Below are 26,157 nucleotides of genomic sequence, written 5' to 3' on the forward strand. Positions count from 1 at the left end.
GTTGTTGTTGTTGCAGTGCAACAAAATGGCGACGGCGGCATCTTTTTTCGCACCTTGTTTGAATGCGCGCCTAATGGACGACAGCGACATTTGTTAGGTGGCAGAGCTGCATTCACATTCGGACTCGGACTCGGATTCGTATTCGGATTTGGCATTGGTTAAGCAGTTGAAGCATAGTTTAGTTGCGGTTTGTTAGCTAACTACATAAATATATTGATTTAATTAAGCAAAACAAGGCTAGCGAAGATTTAATACACTTCTTGGGCATAAATTATCAAAAGCAACATACAAATAAATATCACATAACAACTGCTGCAATATGCACTTGGCACAAGAGTAGAGCGAATCTTTATAAGGTATTTATAGATATAAATAAATTAAAGCTTGGTTTTATTTACTTTTATAGCAGCAAATGTAGCTCTTGACAGTGTCTGCTATTTATGATCATGATGGATATTATCATAATAATTAGTAGAGTATAGATATATATATATATATATAAGCTTTTGGAACTGCTAGAGCCTCTGGCTAATACAATGTTGGCAATTCTGGACCAGTTGCCTATATGAGAATTATAGACAACCCAGCTTTGCAGAACTTTAGCTTTATATACTATTTATTAAGCTGGCTCGAAGTCCGAAGTATATTTATTTATTATCATCTATTTTAATTAGTAATTTATTTGCGATTAGTTGTTATTTATCAATATATTTTTTTTTTAAAACACACTCGATGTTCACAATTAAAAAGAAGTCCCTGTTCGGGCGCCAAAGAAAAAAACTGACTTTATCTGCGCTAGCCTTGTTTGGTCTACAAAAAAGACTCTTCCTGGGAAAGCTTAATATTCAAAACGGATAACAAATAACATTTGTTTTGCTTTAATCAGCATATTGAAATATTTATCAGCTATAACATCAAGATCCCTGCTCGGGCATCAAAACAAAAAACTGACATCTGCTGGAGCCTTATTTGGGCTACAAAAAGACTTTTCCTGCTAAAACTAAATATTCAAAATTAAATATAAACAACATTTAAATGATAAAAGATCAGCACATACAACTAAATATCAGTTATGGCATCAAGAACCACAAAAGTTACATAAATAATATAATACATAAACTTCCATCAAGTGTCAACAATATGTCGAGCAGCGCAAAGTTCAAGAGCCTTTTAAGCATTTAGCTTGTTTAATTTCGAAAATAACTCAACTAACTGATTAGAGCTTCAGATAGAGGCAACTTTCTAGAGAAGTGTGCTGCCTTCCAGCAGCGTCTTCCCACGGCAATTGTTTGGGCCGCCTGTCGAGTGATTTGTGACGACAAATTAACAATGCTCTGCACTAAAGTTAGAGCATTTCGAATGCGAAAGCAAACACCAAAAATTGGAGTAGATGTCAACGGCTTTTAATTGAAAGCGTGTGTTGTGGTGTTAAATGCTTTAGCTATTTCTCCAGCTTTTAGTATCTGTTGGTATGATTTTTGCGGCGATCGCGATATGACAGACATATGCTATGACAGAGAGCGACAGATCGATTGAGAGGCAGCCCAGTCAGTTAGTCAGACAGACAGACAGACAGACAGACAGACAGTCGAAGAGGCAGTCTTTATCGCTGAACTACTTTTGAATGAAGCGAACTAATGAAATGCGCGAACCGCGAGCTGCCAGCTGAAGCCATCAATGAAGCAATCAATGGGCAGCCCGACAGCTCCAGTTAGCAGCGGGCTTATTGCAAAAAAAAAACAAAATAACAAAAATTAAAAAAAAAATGTAAACAAATCGATTGAAAATCGCACAAGAAACGTATTTAATTTCTTTAACCTTGCTTTCACTTTTCTCATTAACTTTTCGTCGGCAATTAAAATTCAATTTTTGGCCAAAGCCAAGTTTATTATTTTGTGTTTTTTATATATTTTTGATAAATTGCTGCACATTGCTCAAAAAGCGGAGGAGCGTGTGAAAAATGTTCGAATACTGTAAACAGTAAAGCGAAAACTGAAGGCAACAACAACAACAACAACAACAACTGGAGGCCAGGCAGATACGTTAACAAGGCACAGCAAATTTTTAAATGCCAATTTCCGTAAATTATTAAATGAAATTGAAGATGCAGGAGCCGTTTATCTATGAGATACAAGCACAAGCACAATCACAAGTATCTGCGTATCTGCGTGTCGTGTGTTTCCAATTTGACATACTTTTGTTGGTCCCCAACAACAACAGCAGCAACAACAGCAACAACATCTCATGCAACAATCATAATAATAATGGCAAAAACTTAATAGTAGCGCGAAAGTATGACGAATATGTAAACGCATCCGAGTAGTCGTCGTTGTTGCTGTTGCTGTTGCAGTTGCAGTTGCTGCAGCTTCCTTTATGACTGCGCCAACTAATCCCACAACAAATTATTGTGATTAATCAGCGAAATTGCATTAGCGGAGTCTGCGGTGCATTTGGGCGTTGCTGCAACTGTCACTGGCGCTGATTAAGCGAACCTCAAGCCGAAGATTACCCTGGCCAGATAACGCGCTGCCCGAGAGGAGCTCTGCCCCAAGTTGTGGGTGCGTGCGTGCTCAATTATGCAGCCGGGCATGTGGCAAGGCAGCTGGGTTAAAGGTAGCAGCACTCGACGCGAGACGCGAGATCATGCATAGTCATTCATCTGGCCGGGCGGCCCTTGGTAGCAAGCAGAGGCAGCCGGCCGGCAGCAGGCATATCCATTAACAAGTCAATTAAAATGCCAGGAAATGGAATTGGCAACGTGGACGACAACGATTGCAACTGCCAACTGGCAACTGGCAACTTGCAACTGCCACTGGCAACTGGCAAGTGGCAACTGCAACTGTGATGCGCATCTTGGCAGGCTTATCTAGCGGCTCCATTTGGCTGACCGATTCCGTTTGGCTACCAAAGCCCGAACCCGTTGCGCTTTGAGCGCACATTAAGCGGATGCGCGTAATAAATTAATAAAGCCAGCATTAAATGCAATGCATATTCAATTAACAATGTCGCCTGACTGCGCGCCGCGTATCTCTCAGATACATTTGGCATTTCGAATGTGCTTGCGCGCATTTCCTGTCAACAGATCCAACCCCTCCCCCCTACCCCCTTTCCCCACCACTCTTCCCCTATTACAATGTTTGGCCCCTCCGCCTCCTTCTTCAACATTGTTATTATCATCACATACGACACCAAACATCGAGCCTGGCACGTTTCGAGCATATCAATTGATGACAAAAAGAAATTTTTCTTGCTTTCAAACGAAAAATATATCAAAATTAATTAGAATTAATTTGAGGTTATGTGCAAGAGGTTGAAAAAATAAAGGAATGAGAAATTTCAGCAGAAAAATTACAATTCTCAAAAGGTTTTTACATAAAGAGATATTTAAAATTAAGTTTTCTATATCTGTTGCTCTATGTAAGTACATCTTGTATCAAGGCTAAAAATTCTGGCTTTAGTTATTAAACTTAAAAAAAGAATTTTAATTATATTATAATTAATTGAAGTTTAGCCTGTGATTTGCACCCGCAGAAAGGGGAAGTGTATGTCAAAATTACAATTCCCAAATAGTTTTAACATAATGGCAAAGTTAAAGCTACATATGTTAAGAGATGTTCAAAGTAAAGTAACATGTAAAGCATATGTATCTAATATTTAATGGTTAAAACTTCTGGCATTGATCGTAAAATAAACAAACAAATAATATATATGATAATTAAAAGAATTAAGCCAGCGATTTGAGACCGAAACTCCGTTCTAATTCCCAAACATTTTTAACATTGAGACAATGCCTCATATCCTCAAGATGATCAGAATAAAAAAAAACTTGTATATTTTTATAACCAATATCGTTTGCCTGAAAATCGGATTAGATTAAAGAATTGACCCATTAGAGAACACTTTAAGGTTGTTGGTTGAGAACTAAATTGGATAAATTAAATATTTAGAATTCTCAAACAGTTTTAAAAGGGACTCTGAGGATGCGCGAGGTGAAGAAATATTTGAGCATTGCTTTCAATTGATGCCTGAGTAATTTCTCTTGGAAATATATTCAAAACTTTACGAGGCATAAACTCTCTATTTGTTGGAAAAGTAATAAAAAGAGCACTGAGCACACACTCACCTCGTTGATCTCGTCCTCCAGGGCGCGCTGTCGCGTCAGCTGGCGCAGGCGCTCGCGTCGCTGCTCCGTGAGCTGCTCGAGACGCTGTGCGGCACGATCCACCTCGCTGTAGAGCAGCGTCACCTTGCGCAGCTTATGGGCCGCATCCAGATGGTAGGCAGTCGGATCTGGAGCAGCAGCTGGCACGGGCGCAGCTGCTGCTGGCGGCGCATTGATGGCACTGGCCGCCGCCTGGAGGCGCACCAGCTGGGTGGCGCCGTGCTTGCGCAGATTGTGCAGCTGCGAGTCCATGAGGGCACGGCTGAGGGCACGATGCTGGCCATAAAGCTGACGGCGCGTCGGCAGACCCAACAGATCGGCGGCGCGTATGTCGCTCAAAGCGCCAACCAGACGACCGCCGGCCGCCGAGCATTGGCGCTGGAACGCCTCCAGCTGGGCAAAGAACTCGCGCCACTTGCGCGCGTCGTGATGATGCTGGCCCCGGAGCGCGCCGCTCGGCAAATGCGATGGCGCAACACTTGTCGTGACTTGGTCCACGCTAATGAATTTAACCAAATGCGATGGCTGCGACGACTGCGACTGCAACTGCAACTGCGACTGCGACTGCTCCTGTATGTTTTAGTAGAGGGGGAAGAGAAAAACGTAAAGCCGTCATTAGTGGCCAGAATCGGTGGCTCTTGGGCCGTGTAAAGCGGTTTAATTGGGTGTCTGTGTCCGCCGGCTGCCCCGCTGTGGGGCGTCAACCCAAAGCAGACGGCGGCCCTCCTAATGATTTCATTTTGTGTGCTGCAATCGCAAAGGTCAAAGCCTGAACTTACCGTTTGATCACAGCTATTGCTGCTGTTCTGCTGCTGCTGTTGCTGCTGCTGCTGCTGGTTGCACAATTGCAGCAAATTCGCATCGAGGCAAACGGCCAAGATTTCACAATTGCCAATTTGCTTGCTTAACAATTTGAGGCTTTGGCAAATTAAGTCGATTACGCATAAATGTTGCGACTTCTCGATGGCAATTAAAATGGTAAATGTTTGCTGGGCGGGTTTCAGTTGTTGCTGCTGTTGCTCCGACTGCAACTGCAACTGTTGCTGTTGCTGTTGTGCACTTTTATGGGCAATGCTGCAAATACATAAGTTAAAAGGCAATGAGTCTCCGTTGCGGTCCACTAAGAAGTGCACGGTCAGGCGCCCATAAACAACGTCAAGTGTGTGTGGCTGTGTGTGTGTGGTGTAAATTGTGAATGTGGCAGGTTGCCGGTTGCTGCGCAGAACCCAACGCTGGCAACGCCCAAAACAAGTTCAGCTTAATTGGCAATAAGCGGCCTCTGCCACATGGCCACAGCACGGCCCACAACTAGATGCCCCGTGTTGTTGCTGTTGCTGCTGCTGCTGCTGCTGCTGCCACAAAGTCTGTACCTTTGAGTGTATCAAGCTGCGGCCAGTTGTAAATATGACAAGTTGGTAGCCACTTTTAATCAGCGTAAATAAAAATTGAAAATTGCCGCTAATGGCAGCTAGCCTATTAATAAAAAGCCCAACAGGCACTTCTTAACACTTTAGCCAAAGTTTTATCCAGCTGCGCATAGTTGCTGACCCCCCCCCCCCCCTCCCCTTTCCCGTCTGCCTACCTGTTGATGCCACCGCTGTTGCAGCTCTAACTGTAAATGCATGCCAGTGTCTGGTTAGCCAGTTTTGTTCTCACAGAGCTAGCGGGCGAGCGCGTGCAGTCCACCCCCGTCAGGAGTCCGCATTTCAGTTGATATTTGCACGCAATGCGCATGCGGCGGGTCGCGCTGCAAGTGGCAAGTGGCAAGCGGCGAGCGGCAAGCGGCCAAAGCTGCGGGTTGCAAGTCTCAAGCTTCATCATCAGCGCTGGCATGTCTCGGGTTTAATGATGCCGCACACAGCACGGCCATCAAAAGCGTTTGGCATTTCAATTTTAAAGCAGCCTACACATGAACCTAGCTGCCATTCACATCCAATTGCGAAATTTACAACGAATTTGTTATGCTCTCTGAACTAGCTATTCTTATTAAAATTATCATATCGATCACTATGTTAAATTTATCTATCTTTTTCTAAAGCAAATTAGGCATTAGCTTAATTTACAGATACGAGCTATTAAATCTATCAACTTTCAGTCTCGTAAGGCTAACATTAATATTTGTATTTAACTAACATGTTTGTTAACATGTTTTATTACCTCCTGGATATATTCTGTTAAATATGATGCTATGCTAATCATATTGAACATTACAGCGTGTCCAATATATTCCCCTGTTAATCTAATATATCTTGACATTTTATCAGCTGTATGTTAAGTATATACATACTATGTTATGTACATGTTATGTGCCTTTGCGCTGTTAATCAAATCCTGTACATTCAACAGCTCTGTTATTACTGCACATACTTCTGCCTAACATAGTTGGGCAATGGTATTAAAAGAACTGTTACAGTTTTTAATTGAAACGTTACGCTTCCTGAGGGCAGCCTTGTTATTCTTAACAGAAACAAATGTTATGCATATTTCAGAGTACTTCGCCTGAGGCGAGTGCAATAAAATATGAGTGCAGTCCTAGTCCGGGTCGTTCGTGTGTAACCCGAGCTTTCTTTATATTTGTATTATGCGCAGGCATGCATATTAATACCTTTGGCACTCGTACCAGGCGGCATTTAAAGATTCCCAGAAGTGCAGCACCATAAAAACAAATTTAATTGCAGCAAGCTGTCACACACACACAAGCCTGCATAGAGATGGATCATTGTCAGAGAGTCAGGGGAAGAGTGAGAAAGGGGGCGACCCTCGTTGATGATGTAAGTTTTGGATAAGCGACAAGTTGCCAAAGACAACAACAACAAATGAAGTTTGCTGTTGACATTGCGCCCAGTCCAAGTCTAAGTCAGAGTCTGGGTCTTGGTGAAAACTTTACACAGCTCAAATATTTAATATTTGCGTGCACAGTCGACTGGCATTTGGATTTGGACAGCCAAGCTAATGAATACCTTACACATGTCGACAAACAAACGCAAATAATGTCAATGGATGCGCTCTGCGTGCTGCGGACCAGGGGTAATGTGGGGGGAGTGGGGCGAGGGGGAACGGAGATGGCACACCAAGTGTGAGTGGCTGTCCAAGTCTAAAGCCTCAAGTCATTCACATCGGACGCACGTCTGATGACGAGTTGTGCCAGTTTTTGGGAGCGCAGTCTGAGTACGAATAATCAACGCAAATGTTTGTCAAAGTTTTCTACACGATTTGGCCGCATTTTAGCAATTTGCATTGAAGCAATTAACATGCAGCTGGAGCTCAAGCTGGAAACGGGATTCTGCAGCAGGAATTAGAAGCTGAATCCGAATCAGAAGTGTAATCATGGGAAATGGGGAATGGTTGAAAGGGGAATCTCGTAAGTGGCCAACGAGTGTGTGTTCTCCCTGTCTCCCCCTCTCTCTCTCTCTCTCTCTGTCTCTCTGTCTGTCTCTCTCTCGCATGTCGATTTAGATCTCACAGATTGTGCTGTGATATTTCCAGGAATCGTGGTGGAGAAGCCAACACAACAAGCATTCAACGCTGGGCCACAAAAGTTCACATCATAAATTCAAAGTGTCACGAATCTGTCTGAAAGATCATTCATATGCCTGCAGCAGCAGCAGCAGCTTCCTCTCCCCCTCTCCCTCTCTCTCTTTCTCTCTCTCTCTCCATCTATCTCTTCCCCTCTCTCTCAGGTACTCCTGCTCTGTATTTGTCTCCTTCTTGCGATCGCTACAAAGGGAAGCCGCAATCGCCAAGTCCCTCAAGCGACGTGTCTGCCATGCTTTAGCAGAGCCCGCAAATGTTGCCTGCCTGCCAGCTAAACTAGAATTCTAAGCTACACTAGACAACAAAAGTGAGGGTGGGCACAAGTTTAATCAACTCTTCTGATAAGTGGGTCACAAAAAAATAGCTGACAACTGAAATATCACGAAATTATTCTAATGTGGGTCACATAATAAAAATGGGCCTTTAATCTAATCAATGTATGTGCAGATAACTAAATACATATTAATAACTAGATCTATTTAATCTTCAAAATATCTATGTAACATGTGAAATTAGGCAAGTGTAGATATGCCCACATTAACATCTTGAATTTGAACTCTAACCGAACAGTAAATTTATCAAAAATGGTTTAGCTTTAGACTAAAAGCAGAATCTGCCCCAAACGCATAATTAACTTAGGCCTCAAACATTGGATTTATCTAACAATAATTGTTAGCTGCCAATTTTGGGTACTCATCAAATTTAGCCCGCAACTTCTATATGAAAATATCTACGGATTGCAATATTTTCAGTAGAACGGGCAGCTTTAAAATAAAAGTTTAATTGATTAAGCTAAATATAAGAGAAATAAAGGCTTGAAACAAGTATAACCTTAAGCTGGGTTAGTTCGTTTGAACCAGCGACTTTTCTAAGTGTGCAACCCAAATTATTATGGCCTGCGGCTGACAACATTTTAAAGAAAAAACTTTCAATTAAGCTTCAAATCCAAATGCAATTTCTTTCGCTGCTTAGACAACTTCTTACTAACTATTTGGTTTTCAGATTTGTTGCACAGTGTTATCGACTTTAAGCTGAAGCTTTTGTTCTATTTTCTATGGCAAAGTTCTCAGCATTGAATGCAAGTGCTGTTCGATGTTTTTGTTGCTGTTGTTGTTGTTGTTGTTGTTGCTGTTGCATGTTTCCTTTTAGCCAAAGTGGCAAATTGACTGGCATGCATATTCTTAAGCGGCAATGAGTTCGACTGCCTGATTGCCAGACAGCCAGACGACTGAGCGAGCTAGAGTGAGAGAGAGAGAGAGAGGGTGCGAGGGAGATAGCTTCACTGGGCAAAAAAGAGAGTCTCCCGTGCCCGCCTAGAACATCTTAGAGGCTTAAGTGCAGCGCCGTCTTGGTCTTGGTCTTGGTCTTGGTCGTTCCCAGCGCCAGTTGGGGCTCTTGGTCAGGCTTTAACTGCACATTTGCATATCTGCTCGTAAATATGGATGGGCTGCTTGTGAGTCTATGAACTTAGATCTTTTTTGTTATTGTGTTGCATGCCCCAACAAATTGAAATGCCTGGACTGGAGTGTGGGGCCACACACACACACACACACACACACACACACACACACACACACACACACACACACACACACACACACACACACACACACACACACACACACACACACACACACACACACACACACGCACACAGCTGCTCACGCTGTGCCCATTCCCATGCGTTTTGCATTTGACATTAAACTGCCCGATTCTGATTGAGGCAATGCCCCTGCCCCTACACCACCCACAACTCAACTCACCTGCGCTCCGGTATGGTGCTGTAGTAAAGCAACAGTGTGGCCAGCTCATAGCAATTGAGGCCCGCGCCGGCAACAGCGTCCGCGTCCACATGGACAAGTGGGTCGCCTTGGAGGGTGCGTGTGCCTGCGAATAGATGCAAATCGAACTGAATCTCAATTGCTTTAACAGAGCCTCAATGGGTGGTCGCCACAGCGTTAATGTGCGAAAAAGTGTGTGAATTAATTGAATTGAATTGAATTGAATTGCAGTTTCAATGCGAGTCGGAATTGTGGCTTTCGGTTCGCATTGAAAAGCGCATTTCGCCCATTTGCCTGGCAGGCAAATTGCCTGACGGGGCGTTGCCAGGTGATTCGAATTTTCCAATTTATATTTATAAGCCAAATTTCGGTTAGACTCGTTTCTAGCGAAAGTCTAGAATTATGCAGCAAAATGGAAAGTCTGGATATATATATGTATATATATAGTTACCTGGCAAATAGACGCCGCTGTTCAACAGCTTCTCGGGCAATTCGCTGATCGAGTTGGGCGGCAACAGTTCCGTCTCCGTCTCCATCGGCGACGACGGCTCCGGCTGCGACTCGCTGCTCGCTGCGAACAAAAATTGACAAATTTGCACACATAAAAATATAATATTTTTATATATAAATTTCAGATATGGGTTAATTGCAGTTTAAACGCTTGACGAAACCTTGAAAACTGGTTCAGGATCTGCAACTTTTTTGCTTTTTTCCATTTTGCATAATATTGCCGTTTGATTAATTTGGCGACAGCAGCAGCAGCATCCGCCACAGTAGCCCACACACATCACATCATGTTCAGGTTGGGGGTGGGCGTGGCTGGTTTAACCAGTTGCCCCATAAATTTCGACCCGGCACTTTCGCGTGCGACAATTTCTGTTTCTTTTTATAAATGCGACACATTGCAGCGTCTGCAGAAATTCTGCGCTTCTGCGCCCGTCGCCCCCTCTCAAATGCACCGCCGCCACCTGTGCCGCATATAAATGCCAGGTGCTCGACGGTGCAATTGCATACATAAGTATGTAACTCAATACCCTGGCCACAAATGCCCCCGCACTTGTCAGCTGATTTATGTGCGCTTGCAAATTGCACCCACACGCCCGAAATGCGACTGCGAGTCGATCGCATTCCAGCGCACATTGGGGCAAGATAGTCATCTGTGATCCATTTGCTTTTGGGCAAAACCCTTAACTTATCGCAGACCATAAATTGATCGAATGGAATGTAGCCAAAAGTAGCTGTCGATCCAATTTGTGGAGTTAAGGATACCACGAAAATACACTTTGTAAGAGAAATCTACTCAAATTCTATTAACAGCATGGGGTGACAAAGAAGTTAAGTTTACAGTTTATGCTTATAATTCGCAAGTAGTTTAACATTCGCTATTGACAAATCTTTAAAAGAAAGACCTGGTGAGGATCTATGAAAGAAATAAACACGTGGCGACAAAGAATTCAAGCTGTAAGCATTGGAGATCTTTATAGGAATGACCTAGTGAGAATCTAAGACAACGAAATCAAGCAATTTGTGGATTTTTCTTATAATTTGCAACCAGTTTTAGATAAACCGTAGACACATAATATAATCTTTTATACATTTGGAGCTTTAAGAAAGACTTAGTATAAATCTTTAAAAGACAAAGAAATCAAATTTTCTGTTGATTTTCCTTATAATTCGCTAACAGTTTAAGCGCAGCTGAATGCATATAAGATGCTAACTTCTTCATTTCTTTCTGTTCGAAATCTAAGTTACTTATAACCCAAAATTTACTTTTCAATCAAGTTTTCTGCTTTACAGAAAATTAATTATACTAAATATTATTTTATATACTTAAATAGTAGTCTGCAGCTTAACTTGGGCGGTATAAAAGCTGCTCTTAACTAAACTCGTCTTCATATAATAAAAATTCATTCATTCATTTCATTTGTATTTTATCATATTTACCACATCTTAGTTCTTGTTGCACTCTTTTAAAATATTTGTTTCGCTCTAAATAAGTTATATATATGTTAATAAGTTGTTTATGTTTCTTCATATGCAAATAATAAAGCTGTCTTTTTTGAACTATTTTTCAATGCTCTTTCTTAGTTCGTTTCAAAGTTTGCACAACTTGCCGCACTGTGCAATGCACTGCTTTGGTTTCTCATTTAATTTTCATATTTTAGGCTTTGACAAATTAAAAGGCATTTGCACCGTTGTTGCTGCTGCTGCAGCTGCGGCTGCTGTTGTTGTTGTTGTCGTGGAGACAACGATATTTTGTGGTTAACCAACGCCCGGCGGATGCTGTGGGCCGCCGTTGTTAATGGCTAATGGCTTTTTGTTGGCTTTTGTGGTCGAGCCGTGGGCGTTGGCAACGCATTCTAGTCCCCCCAGCTCACCGTGGTTGCAATTGAAACTGCAATTCAAAACTGGACAACAAGTTATTGAAACAACGATACACAACAATGTATACTATATATTCGCCATTAAAGGCATTTGTGACAAGAAATTTGGTAAAAATCGGTTCTATATTGGGATGTGGCCTATGGGATACGCCGCCTCGCTCTTGCCCTTAGACATCGATTCAGTTTCCAGTGCGTAATGAGATTGACAGTGAACAGAACAAAAGCGAACCAATAGCAATTGGCGAAAATAAACCAGAACCAATGGTCCTGGGTCGCATAGAGACAGCCGCGCTGATAGAGATGCTCAGGTTTCTCGTCCTGGTTGCGATAGCAGGAGGGCGGCACATTCCAGCTCGTATTCACATTGCCGTAGCTCTTGGGCCCATCAATGCCGCAGCATTCGTAGATGCTCTCGTAGGTCATCAGATTGTCGGTATAAAAGCTGCGCACAACCACATAGATATCGGTATACTTCACCACACTCATGCTCCCGGCGATCAGCAGGAAGAAGCCCATCGTATAAGCCGAAATGATCGCCTGCGAGCAGGAATACGATTGAGGACTCTGCGCTGGGTGAGTCTGTGTGTGTTCCTCGACTTACCGCCAGCAGTAGGTTGCCCATTTTACAGCATATCCAGCCCAAGTCGACGAGCAGCAGCAATATGCATATGCCCTCCACCCAGGACAACAGCACGTACAGGGTGCCAAATTCATAGTCGGTGCCCAGCTTGCAGAGCACGTAAACAAATTGGAATAGCGAACCACTATACAGATACTGCACTGTGGCAACAGTTCAGCCAAATTATCAACATATAAAATATATATATATATATATATATATATATATGTTCAGCAAATTTACCGTCAATACTCCGTTGAGCATGAGGCAGGCTCCGGTCAGCTGTTGACTGGTGCACTCCCACTCGGTTTTGATGCACATCTCACAGCTGCCGGAACACCCAAATCCCAGCCAGTTTTAGTTTTTTTTTCTCTCTCTACGTTGACAAAAGGATAAAAGTGTAAGTTTTACGAAGTAAATATTTCAATTTAACTAAAGCAAGTGTGCTAAAGTATAAGCTATTAGGATATTTGCTTTGCCTGCTAACTTGCTAGCTTTGATAATTGTTACTTATTTGAGAAAACTCAAACTTAGATTTCCAAATAAGTAAATAAAAATGTACCATATTATACATTTACAAATTGTTTTTATATTATCAGCCTGTGCTGACTTTGCTTTCGGGTTGCCAGATGTTTAACAAATTTGATATAATTTGTTAGAAAATATGCGTGAAAATAAAACATGGATTACTTAAATTGATTCAAGATTTGGAATAAGCTACGCTTAATGAAAGTGGCCAATAAACAAAACTCTCTCAGAACCTATCTCTATTTATGACTTATCGTATTTGTTGCCTTGGTATAAACTTTTCCAAACTTTACATAAATAATTAGTTAAGGTCCAAATCGTACAGCTCATTATGCAGATATCAAGCCAAGCTGAACATTAGCAAACATTAGCTATACTTGTTTCTAATCACACTTTCGCAATTTCTATTTCTAGCCAAAGTACAAAAACCAGCGAAAGTTACAAATGCGAAAGATGAGTGAATTTAACGATTTAGCATAGTACAAATAGCTGAAACACACTTTCACTAGAATTCTATACGAAAATCTACAATCGCAGCGCATTAATTGAATTAAATGTTGGCAAATTTATGCGCTGAAAATATATCAAATTAACGCTAAATTTGCGCGAGATAACAAATCGTGTTATTAAACCAGCCCGAGTTTGACTTCAAAGCGCCGTTTTGGCCCAAGTAAAAATGCTCTAGTTGGGGGCTGCCCGACTTAGAGATACCCTGAACACAGGGCCGAGTCACAGTTACAAGCATTCCAGCTTCCTTGTATAACTTCGGTGTTTATGGTCCGATCTTTTTGAAATTTACAGATCTTGAAAGTGATACTAATCAAGAACCTGCATACCAAAGTTGGTGTATCTAGCTCTCATAATCTTCGAGTTATTTTCAAAATACCATGCCCCACATTCTATATCCATAGCTATTATGAAAATGGAGTGATATATAGAAGGAAATGACAAACTTGTCCTGACTAACAAACAGACTTGGCTAGATTGACTCAGTTCCTCATCTTGATCAAGAATAGATGTATATATTTAAGGAATGGGACACGCTTCCTTCTGCCAGTTATGCATGCATTTCCACAAAACCATTAAACCCTCTTAGCCCACTTTTTATTGAATACAGGGTATTAAAATGAGCTCAACTTTGGCTGCGGGGCGTTTAATTGAATATTTTTTTGAGTATTTCTGCTGGTGGGGGGCGCGACGGGGCGGTCCGATTTGCATAGCACAATTGCGGGCTGCATAAACGCTTTTTTTTTTTCTTTTTTTTCTCTTGTGTGCTCCGGCGGCAAAAACAAATAAGCCAAACAACGCCCAGCAATTGAGATAAGCGTAGCAGGCCGCAAGTTGCAAGTTGCAAGCTGCTGCAAGTGCAACTGGGGCAAGCACACGGGCCGCAACTGGTTGGCCCGCGCGGCGTATGCGTAATGCAAAATTACGTATACGTATCGTTCAGTTATTCACTTACCCAGAGTCTGACGCTTCTCGCCGCCAATTGCCGCATCGCTTGCCTCCTCGTCGCTGTCAATGTGCGGAAATGAGTTGCCCAGACAAAACAGCGGCAAGGCGGGCGATGTGGATGCCACAAGCTCCGTGTTGTTGTTGCTGTTGTTGATGTTGTTGTTCTTGTTGTTGTTGTTCTTGTTGTTGTTGTTGATATTCAAGTGGCCGTGGAGCTCCTCGCCGGCGCTGCTGCTGCCGCTGGAGCTGCTGCGCTCGCTGGCATTGCTGTTGCCCGACGAGGTGGAGTTCATGCTGTCCTGCCGATTGGTCAGGCGCCGGAGCATGTAACGATTGTTGAACAGTTTGTTTTTGGTAATTAAATCGCTGCGCCTCAGCGCGCACTTTGGCGACCCAATGTTGTTGCTGTTGTTGTTGTTGCTGTTGTTGTTGGCCTCATCGAGCTGGTCCTCGCCCAGGGCGAGCGGCATCTGCAGCTCGTTTAGCGACACGCGCTCAATGCTGCGCTCCACGCTCACAAGCAGATTCTGCAGCAGCTGCGGCAACTCAATGCCATCGTTAGCCTGCCCCTGCCCCTGCCCCTGGCCCGGACTCTGTCCGTGTCCTGTTGCTGCCATTGCCGCCATGGACATCTCTAGTTGGAGCACGCTCAGTGTCTGTTGTTGCGAATTATTGTAATCGATATGTAGGCAGTTACTCTGTCCCTGACTCCCCTCGTGCTCCTGCTGCTGCTGCTGGGACGAGCGCCAAACGACATAAAGCTGCGGTGTGGCCTCTGCGTCAGAATCTGCAAATTCAAACAGAAAATATGAGTGCTAAGAGCTGAGCTGGTGCGAGCATATAAATTATATGAATGCAAAGACATGGATTTGTTAAAATGGTGGAAGTATAATGTAACTGGAGTTAGTTTGGATTAGACTGAAACGGCTGTCAGGCTGTTAGATGACTATTTAAGGCAGATATGAAATTCAAAATGAGTAAGAGACTTATACGAATAGGTACGAGAATGTGTGGGAGAATATTTGGCTCTCAATAAAGTATGGCTTAAATACTTGAAGAGCTTTTGCCTAGGAATAAAGGATAGTTCGTCGGCCTCTATTTTATTTAAGCCACACTTTATTGCGAGCTTAACATTTGCAGAATATATACTTCTCAATTTTCTCTGCGCTTTAATAAACTGCATTCCTAGAGCCACAAGCTTTTACTACGTTACGTTGTAGAAAATTGCCACATAAATTATGTGTGATTATTCTCGTTTATATATCTTATTTATTTACTATTTTATTCTAGGAACGTATGCTTCTAAATTTACTGAAATCAAAAAGTCTTGGCAATTTTCTAAAATTGAGAAATGAAACTTTCTTTTCAAGTGTATCAATGTGTTCAGTTCAAAGAAGTAGAACTGCATTACATTCTAGGACATGCATGCACAATTGAAGTTCTCTACAATTGTGGTAATTTGTTGTGTATATTGTTGGCTTGCTGGGTGCCGACCCACTTACCCAATTTGACACACAGGTAGAGCTCGGCTGGTTGAAGTGCGTGCGCGATTTCAGAGTCGCTCAGCTGCAGTACGAGCGCTCCATTGGATGTGGCCAGCGGCCAGCCGGCATGCCATAACCAGGACTGTAACGAGAGATCGCAGATTGAGTAACGAAATCATTTGCAAATTTTTATTATTACGACGATTACATGTTTGCCGGTTCGGTTGCGGCCCAAAAGGCTGCAGCTACAGTCAAATTATGTAGGCAACAACACCCGCAAGTGTTAAGCTGCAAAAAGGAAACCGAAACCGAAACAAAAAAAAAACAGAAAACTGAAAATCGCTTAGGCTGAAAAGCGCATTAAAAAATGGCCCAGGCTGTCAGATGTAGTTGGGGTCTACCTCCCTCTCTCTCTTTCTCTTTCCCCCTCTTCCCTCTCCCATCCTTGCTGTGTGTGTGTGCCTATCAGATGGCGAGTGTGGCCGGACTGCCCCAGCTCGCAATGCGCCGAGTGGCGACTTGCGATGCAAAATTATAGATAAATCATGCAAGTCAAACTTTAGCAATTTTTGCTAATTTTTGGTTATTACCCACAGCGTTTTCGGCTCAAGAAAAAACCAAAAAAAGCCAAAAAAAAATCAAAAAAACGCGACGTAAAAAAATTCAGAAAGAAAAACCCGCAAAAGATTTCACCCCTACGGGAATGTGAAATCGAACTTGCAACTCGCAGAAAAAAAAAACACAAACAAAATAAAACTCAAGAGACTTGCAAAAGAGTTTAGAGGGAGAGAGAGACCTTTGGGTCTGCGGCGGGTCGACTGCGATCCTTGCTCGCTATTAATTGTTATGACGCGAAAATGTTTTTCGCATTGTTGTTAATTTGCCCGAGCCAGAGTGCGGAAAATGGTCAAAACGTTCACTCAAAAGCCAGCCGAAAAAAAATTTAAGAGGTGCGCTCACATTTGGCTTGATTTATAGCACCTTTTGACTCGACACAAAAGCTCTGATATTTTATAGGTAACACACAACGTGGCTGTTGTTGTTGCTGTTGTTGTTGTTGTTGTTGTTGTTGTTGCACATGCCACAGACCCCACACAGCAGAGACAACAGCCAACATAAATCAATTGTTGTGCGGCCAGGCAGCGCGAGGGGGAGCTGACAGGGGGGCTGGAGAGGGGGGAGGCGCTGTGCGCATTGAGACTGCTCCAAAATCCATTCAAACAGAAAATGATCAATTTTGTCATTTGATCAAAGCCGCAGAGCAACGATCGCAACGCATCGTTTACAATCGATTGAACAAAATGATCATCGCCACACACAGCAAATGCCAGCAACAACAACAACATCAACAAAAACAAATAAGAATGTGGCAACCGGCTGTAACCGACTGCGTAATACTCGCTCAGAGTCGAAGACTATCCTCCACATGAGCGTGAGCGTCGGCAAAATAATTTTGTGATTTTAGAAGGGCTCGAGAGCTGCGGAAACGTATCTTCCACAGTTTAAGAGATATAACTTTAAAATAAAAATATATAATATAATCTAAAATATATAATATATAAAAATACTTTTAATTTTATGGCAATTTATAAATTTTTGTAATAAAATTATTTTCTAAGAGTTTATATTTGTGGACCTTTGATTTTTTTAATTGGAGAAAATTTATTTTTCTGTAAATTATATAAAAAATACTTTTAATTGTATGACAATGTTTAAAATGTTTAAACAATCAAAATATATTGTAAAAATCTATATTTAAGAAGTTTTTTATTTTTGTATTTTATTAATTAAAAAAAATAAATATAATTGTATGGCAACTTTTAGAATGGAAAAATTGGAAATAAAAATCTTTTTAAAATTTTAATTTTGTCAAACACTTATTTTTGCAATTGAATACACCCATTTCCGCACTGTGAACGAGTATAACAACAACAACAACAACAACTTCCCCACAGTCAGTTTTGGCTTGGCAGCTTATGGGTTGGGTGGGAGCGGGTGTGGGAGGGGTTGGTGGGGGGGGCAACATTGTATAAGCCGCTGTCGCCACATGCTAAAATGATGCTTCTCGTGCAACATTTTCTGCTTGATTGACCGCCAATTCCAGGCCAGGCCAGGCAGTGGTTGTTGTTGCTGTAGTTGTTGTTGTTGTTGTTGCTGTTGTTGTCGATCTTCAACGCTGGGTTCTAAATCATGGGGCATAGTCATAGCCGCTTCGGTTTCGTCGTCATTGACCCAAATGCGCGCGTCGCTCGGACGCCGCTTGTCATTGTCATCGACGGCAACGGAGGCATCGCCTCCAAAAAGCAGCCCCAGCCTCTGGCGGCAGTTCCTCGATTTTCGTTCGATTTTGGTTCTTTTGAAATGTATTTTTAGATATTTTTCTTCTTTTTTTTTTAGAATTTTTGCCCATTTTGGCTTTCAGAGTCAAGTCAGCATTTTTTGTTAGTGGATCGCTTCGCCGTTTTCAATTTGCTGCGGCGACAAATTTCCGTTCCATTGGCGGCGTTTTGATTTTTTGTTTCAGTTTTTTTGCGCAACCCATAAATATGGCAAGTTTTTTTTTTTGGTTTTTGTCGAGGATTTGTCTGAATCCTTTCAGAATTTGGGCACACAAAACAGACGCATTTATCATTGTGTTATTCTTGTTGAGGCTTTTTGCAACATTCCCACGCCTTTGATGTTGAAAACTAAATTACAGTCGTGCGGTCCACAAAAAGTCAGCTCATATGTATAAGTGCGTATATGTATTAAGCAAAAGTGAAAGTGAACGGCGAGAGAGATACCCTGCAAGCATTTGATTGGAGTCTTATAAGACTGAACTTTGCAACATGTTCATTTACTCAAAATAGAGGATACGAGAAGTATACAGAAAAGTTAATAATAATTCAAAAGATGTCTAGGCGTATTTTATTTGCCCGTTGAGTCAGCTTTGCTTTTGCAACTGAATTACAGGGTATTCGTACAAGCGCTCTGCGAGTAATCAAGCCGACATGCGTTGGCATTAGCATATATGCAGATATAGATATATGCACATATCTTTATGCATATACAAAAATACACACATCCGAATCGGAATCCGAATCCGTGTCCCGGACCCGGTCCCGGTCCGCTGTCGATCCGCTGTCGGTGCGCTGCCGGTATCGTGTGGCGCCCAGCCTATGCCAATTATTCAGTGCGGGTGCCGTCGCACCCGGATCGGGACAGGGACTGGGACAGCGACGATGACGATGACGGGCCCGCTGGGACCACACTGAAGTCGCAACACAAATTACGCATGCAAAGGCGCACAAAGGCGTTGCACAAACAGAGACAGAGACAGAGAGGGAGGCAGAGAGGGAGAGGGAGAGGTAGACACACTCGCACACTGCCACACATGCATTTGGCGTGTTTTCTTAATAAATTATAGAAATATAAAATGAAAACAGAGACAACTTGTTGGCCGCTGGCCTGTGGGGTATAAAAAAGTGCGCCGACGCCCAGTTTATAATTTTGTTGAATTTATTTTTGCTATTTTTGCACTTTGTCTATTGGGAGATTTTGGTTGTTATTATTTTTTTTGGAAATTTTTGTTTGGCTCTAACAATAATTAATATGTTGGCAAAAGGGCCACACCTGGTCAAAAGCGCCGCTGGCGCAAATTTTAATTACACATACGCCGCGTAAGCCGCCAAAGCAGCATGAGAAAACGTTTCGACAGAAGGCCGTTAATTTGGCGAATCAATTTGATATTCGCGTCCCTGACGGCTCCTCGAGAGCTTTTAGTGACTAATGCTTTGTGGGAAATGCATTGAAACCCATTTGTTCAATTTGGGTTTGGGTTGGTTAAGCCTAACAAAAAATATGTAATATATTATGAAATATGAGTGTGAACAAAATCAGAGTTTTCCATTAACATAATTCAGTTACGCTGAGCGTAACGAGAAATATACAGCGAAGAGCTAGATAAACAAGAGCTGCCAAATATTTGGCAATGTTATATAACAGAACGCACAAGAAATAAAACCTACTTAGGGAAATTATTATTAACATTACGCCTGAAATGTTCCCCCAGCTGTGATGAAGTATGTTCAAAGGGACTGTTTAGCTAGCCTAAGGCAATGCTAATTAACATTATGTACACAGTGGTGAATAATGTTAAAAACGGATGTTCTGCTTACATTAGGCAATGTTAAAAAACATAACAATGTTAAAAATAGACAATGTTACGATGATTGCGAGGAAGAGATAAAATCCTTTGGATTAAATAAACATTATTCTACTGCGTCTGTTATTAATAACAGAAAGGTAGCTGTAGCTTAGCAGCACGAGAGAATGTTAACAAGAACTCTAAATAACATATTAAAACGTTATATACAAAAAAAAAAATTTAAAAGCATGTATTCTATTTGAACTTTAACTAAAAATTAGAGCATTTCCTTTCTTTTGAATAATTGTTATCATAATTTATTTTTATCACTGAAATGCATTTCTTCCATTTGGCATTCCAATGAAAAGCATCTGCAAATCGCCTACCGCTGCAATTCTTTGAACTTTTGCACAAACAAAGCGAGTGAATTTATTGCAGTCAACGTCACATTTCCGCTTCATCTACCAGAACGGCCGTCAAGAGAATGGCACCACCAGCAACAGCAGCAGCAGCAGCAGCAGCAGAAGCCGCACCACCAATGGCCAAAGCCAGGGCGCAGCCACACCTACAAATTGTTTGTTTAGCGGCAGCAGGAGCAGCACACACACACACACACACACACACATGGATACATGTGTGTAATATGGTATGTATATTTTTGCATGTCGCTGACGCAGCTGGCGTCGGGGCAGGGGCTGGGGCTGGGGCAGGGGCACGGGCGGGGCGCAGCGTGACCAAAATAGATCAGGTCTAGGCTGTCATGCTTGTTGCATGGCCGGAATGCAAAGGCAGACGAACTCCTGCACCGCTCCCTGCCCCACACATCACCCCTCCCCCTACACTCTATACAGATGATGGCATGCCAAATTCAGCTGTTGTCGTTGCTGTTGCTGTTGCTGTTCTTTGGCAGCTTTGGTGTTCATATTTTTGTTGTTGTTGCAACTTCTTCAAAGCGGCACTGGCAGCTATATGATTTAGGCATCTGCAAGCAGGAAGTGTCTGCTTGCGCTGCCCGTCAATTGGGTGTTGAAATATTATAGGGCAGCCGAGATCAGAAAATAATATAAAAAAAATAAAAATATATGCGAATCAGGCACTTCACAGCCTGTCAACTTAACGGGCTTAAGATAACAACAAAAGCGCTTTTCGATTTCGTGGCAACTTCAAAGCCAGATGCTGCTGCTGCTGCTGCTGCTGCTGTGGCAAGGCTGGCTGGCTGGCTGGCAGACAAAACTGCGGCAAGTTGCTGTTACATCAGTGCAGTGCACGTAATGCTACAGAGGGACCCGAGATTGAGACAATGATGCGATCCGATCCAAAGCGTTGCGATGCGCTGCGAAGCGGCTCAATTACGAGTCCAATTGGCGGCGAGTAACAGCAAAAACCGGTACAAACTTAGAGGCTGGCTGAGAGCAGATATTCTTCTTCTGCCGACAGTTTTGTGGTTGTGCCCGGCTGCTTGCTGGCTGCCTGCTGGCTGCTCCAATCAACCACTTTCAGATCACAGCTGATCATGAACTTCGGCAAAACAGCTGAAAACGAGTTTTTATAGCCCCATGGCATAATAACAGAAAAACAAGAAAGAACTAAGAAACGCCGCGCCACAACGGAGACTAAATACCCTTGCGAAGAAAGGGCCTTGAGTTGATTGTACCCGATTGATCCTATACAAAGAATCTATATATTATAGTGTGTCGATTTTATAAGAATTTGCAGATACATTGAGAGACGAGTGTATCTCGTAATTGCTGTGTTTGTTTGAAATTTCTTGAAGAACAAAAAAACTTTTCATACAAAAACTCATTCCTTGACCGAAGTTTCCTCTAAAACTATATGATATAGTAAGATGATGTGTATAAGATTTTGCATATATGTAAGAAGCATGGTAATACTCTTAAATGCCAAGTTTAGTCGAGATATATTGAGAAACACAAAAGTTATTCATACAGAAATTTAATTCTCGAGCGTTCATTTTTATGGCATCCGTATGATATAGTGTTCCGATTTGCCCGATTCCATCATTTATGCTTTCAGCAGCCAAGAAAAGCAGCTGTATCGAATTCTATTGAGTTAGCTACACGGGTAGCTTAGTTCACATAGGTATAGCTAATCAAATAGGCGTTACGCACTCCTCGACAAACTAAAAGAACCTTTCGAAAGGGTAAATTTAACAGCAAGCATAACAAACTGTGGACAAAAAGATGATCTGAGTCGGTCTGCGACTTAGTCTTGGACTCTGATGCTTTCGGTCTGCGTCTCGCTGGATAATTGAAAAAGTTGTTAGCCACATCAATTCCAAAAACGGCCGTAAACTTGTTAATGCTGAAACACATTAAAAGCAACGCCAATAACTGCGTCTGGGCTATAACCGAAAGGGTTTTTCATTTCTAACCGGGTAGCTGCCTTCGATTTGCTTTTGCTTTTTTGGCCAATAAGGAAGTCAAATTCAATATGAGAAAAATTACAAAATGAAAACCAACGAGTAGCTATTTGTTGAGCAGAGAATTTTCTCATTCTTAGATTCTAGGAAAGTTCTTAGCCGCAACCACGAAATGTAATTGTTTTCGGGGTTCGTTTTCTTAGTTGATTTTTTGTGTTTTTTTTTTTTGGCGTTTTTATTGGGAAAAGACTATGACGTTGTTGGCGTTGACTTTGAGGTTGAGGTTGAGGATAAGGACGTGGCCAGCGACAAAGACAACGACAACAACAACAACAACAACAACGAAAACAACGACAACGACATCGCCGGGCAAATCGAAATAAACTTTATGCACGTAAAATTTTAATGAGCACAGCACGAAGTCAATTTCAATGCTAATCCGGCGGCCAAACGGACAAAGACACGGACAGACAGACAGACGGGGAGACATATAGACAGACAAACGGACGGACGGACGGACGGACGGACGGACGGACGGACGGACGAACGGACTCCCATTGAATTGACCAGGAGTCGGGACCACCGGGCGGTCACAGCTATGGCTGCGATGGTGGCTCAGCCGGCACATGTGCCCCTAAGCCACAAATCACGAAGGTGGCGCGATCTGACATCCTACTCACAACTGGGCCCCAGGCAAGGTGTCGCTGTTTGTCTACACAAAAAGCTCTATGTCTGACTACACTCTCCAACAAGCTTAAAACTAAAATTCTAGCAATAGATGTGCTAAAGAAAATGAAGCTTTCAATTGCAAGCAGCTTTGAAAGCGCATAAAAGCTTAAAGCGAAAAAATATAGAAACTTGAGGCTATTCTTAATACGTCTAAGAACTTTGAAAGCGCGTTAAAGCTTCCAGTCTGACTGTTAGTTGTTTATCGCCGCTTTAAAAAAAACTTTAAAGCTCGTCTGAAAGTTACATGTCAAGGATTGATCGTATAAAGTGGCTCGCCTAAAAACATTTAAAACGCGTTAAAGCTTCAGGCATGTTGAATTGACTGTAGGAAACGGAATAAATCGCACCTTAAAGCTTGTCGGACAACTTTGAAAACTCGTTAAAGCTTTAAGCATGTGAAATATATTGTAGAAAGTTGAATAGATCGTTGCTTAAAGCTCGGCACAAGCCTTAAAAAGCATAGTTAGTGGAATAAGTATTACAAAAGGCTTAAATTAAGTTAAGGCTTTACAGGTTGATCAATTTTTTTTTTTAATTTAAAGGTTGACTTGTGCTCTTGTTAAAGCCAGGTAAATATCACATATCTGACATATCAAATTAGATCAGAATCTGTTGTTAATTAAATATAATTTGAATTTTGAAATTAAAATGCAATTCTTTTACTTGAATCTCTGTTGAAGTTCAAGCTCTCAAGTTCAGGCCCCAATACTTTGTTGTTTAGTGTAATAAACGAAACGCTTGAACTTGACAAATGCAGAAATAACGTGACGCCAAATACAATAATCCTGGCGGCAACTCTCTGGCCGCATTGCAGTCGAGTGTTATTTATTATTGAACCATTTAGTAGAGCGTGTCGTTCGTCGTGGTCTAGGGTACACACAATTGTCGCAAAGGGCTTGTCAGTCATTCATGGGATTTCGTTTTGCGTTGTTGTTGCACAAATTTATAACAATTTATTTGGTGTGCCAGGCAAGCATTTGAAGCATTTGAAGCAGCCGATTCTCACAGCGTTTTTGTCTACCTGTTGGCATTGCAGGAAGCGTTCACCTTCGCCAGACGAGACAAGGCAGACAATGACGATAATGACATAAAAAACAAAGTAAAACAAACAGCGGGCAAACGGGCAGGCAGACAACAACAGCAAGCTGGCAGTCAGTCAGTCAAACAAAAAGGAACACAATGTATCCACACACACACACTCGCACACTCGCACACACACACATTTGTTGTGTCTCGTCGGTTTCGGTGTCTGCCACTGCCACTTGACGTGGCCGCCGCCGCCTCCAGCCCCAGCAACATGCACCAGCTATGGCCGCAACAGCAGCTGCGGCTCCAGTCGCAGTCGCAGTCCCAAGCCCAGCTCCAGCTGCAGCCCCCCTCCCGTCTCGGCCCGTCCCCCTCACAAAGTCAATCCAAACCGCGACTCATCATCAGCCTGCGGCTTTTGTGCTGGGTTAATTACTAAGCAAGTCACACGCGCTTGAATAATTCAAGGCTATCTTCTATGCACTTCTGGATGCCGTCGCCATATCTATTGCCAACTGCACAGCTGCGCATCCACAAGTTGCAAGTCTTTTCTTTTTTCTTTTGGCCCAAACATCATTTCAGCTTGTGGGTAACATAATCCGCCTGGCAGGGGCGGTGGCAGGGGCAGTGCAGATCGGGATTGGGATTGGGCTTTGGGATTCCGTTTGTCACTGTCATTAACTGCGCAGATGCTTTGAGGCGTCGCTAGTTATGGCTAAGTACCTTATAATGAAGTGGCAAAAGCAGCTCAAAAGCATCTCTTGCATGGCTCAAACAAAAGTGAAGAACAGGAACTCAAAGAGTTATGTCTGTGGTAACTGATATATGAAATGGATATCAAGTATATTAAAACAATATTTATATCAATATCAAAAGAAGGAAAGCTTGCAAGAGCGAGGTAAAAAATAAGAAAGAGAAGGAAAGAAAATATTTTAAAATATTAAATGAAATTTTGATTTATCTAACCAAAATGTTGACAAAGGAATTGAATGGAAATTCAAGAATTTTCTATTGCAAATAAACATAAATAAATATTTACTAAAATTATAAGTCGATTAAGTAATATAATGGGCTAAGGTCAGCATAGAATTGAAGAAAGTCGGAATAATTTTAAAAGAAAGGCAAGGATATAAGTGGTTGACTGTCAATATAACTCTCTCTTTTGATCTACGACTACGTTAACAGACAATTTTTTTTGGTTAATCGGGAGCTAGAACCTCGAGGTTCTCGTTTTTTTGTAGGTGCAACAATTAAAAAGCATCTACTAATAAAACTATATAAAAGTGTATAAGTGTAAGCTGACTAAATATATATATTTTGGTTATTTTTTAAACATTGGTTATTTATTTTATATATATTGATTATTTATATTTATTATATTATTTAAATATTTTTTATATATATTTTTATTATTTACAAAGAAATATGTTATTTAACTGCATTTAGGATTAAGTTTAAGATGCTGGGCTTATAAACATATTAAAAGCATTTTAAGCCAATCCCTTTTCTTTCTAACAAGATAAAATTATGATACCGCCATAAAATACTCCAAAAATATATCTATTTATTACCTATGCCTCACTTTAGAGCACAGCTTTGAAAGCTCATTAAAGCTCAAGGCACGTTTAATTGTATTAAGTGCTTGACTATTAGTCTTACTCAAAGCCGTAAGCTGAGCTTTGAAAAGTCAAATAACTCAGTTATCTGTGCGAAGCGTGTGAAGAAACTATTCAAAGTATTCACAAACAAAACTGCAAACATGTTGAATACATGTTTGCCACATAATTCATATTCAATGCGTATGCAAACATTATAATTCATCCATATCCATATCCTTAACGACAACTTCCTCTTCAACTCTAATTCGACATGTGATTGTCATGACTTTATAGCCAATTCACACTCGCAAACACACTCGCAAACACACACGCACACACACACACACACAC

The 26,157-nt window shown here is 41.8% G+C and overlaps 2 protein-coding genes across 4 annotated transcripts in view; both read right to left on the reverse strand.

Annotated features, from left to right (window-relative positions):
• The window catches only part of Pura (Puratrophin-1-like), a 43,079-nt gene that overhangs the window by 11,583 nt on the left and 5,339 nt on the right, over positions 1-26,157 (reverse strand). For both annotated transcript variants that reach the window (XM_064683717.1, XM_064683718.1), the window contains exons 2-7: positions 15,966-16,089; positions 14,471-15,250; positions 9,929-10,048; positions 9,460-9,583; positions 4,942-5,236; positions 4,124-4,732 (exon numbers count right to left, since the gene is read on the reverse strand). In XM_064683717.1, coding sequence (XP_064539787.1) covers positions 4,124-4,732; positions 4,942-5,236; positions 9,460-9,583; positions 9,929-10,048; positions 14,471-15,250; positions 15,966-16,089 — 2,052 coding nt within the window. The remainder of the gene's footprint in view (positions 1-4,123; positions 4,733-4,941; positions 5,237-9,459; positions 9,584-9,928; positions 10,049-14,470; positions 15,251-15,965; positions 16,090-26,157) is intronic.
• Positions 11,898-12,905, reverse strand: LOC135429428 (protein late bloomer-like). 2 transcript variants are annotated; one of them, XM_064683721.1, is made up of 3 exons: positions 12,724-12,905; positions 12,463-12,636; positions 11,898-12,398 (listed from the first exon to the last, which is right to left on the reverse strand). In XM_064683721.1, the coding sequence occupies exons 1-3, from the start codon at positions 12,799-12,801 to the stop codon at positions 12,000-12,002; spliced, it is 651 nt and encodes a 216-aa protein (XP_064539791.1). In that variant the 5' UTR covers positions 12,802-12,905; the 3' UTR covers positions 11,898-11,999. The 2 variants fall into 2 exon arrangements, with proteins under 2 accessions (XP_064539791.1, XP_064539792.1); XM_064683722.1 differs by having other exon boundaries at positions 12,463-12,641; positions 12,724-12,875.

This window comes from Drosophila montana, unplaced genomic scaffold (genome assembly GCF_035044405.1).
Source record: "Drosophila montana isolate Dmon_TW-CO22-7 unplaced genomic scaffold, ASM3504440v1 contig_2667_1, whole genome shotgun sequence".
Classification (NCBI taxonomy): Eukaryota; Metazoa; Arthropoda; class Insecta; order Diptera; family Drosophilidae; genus Drosophila; species Drosophila montana.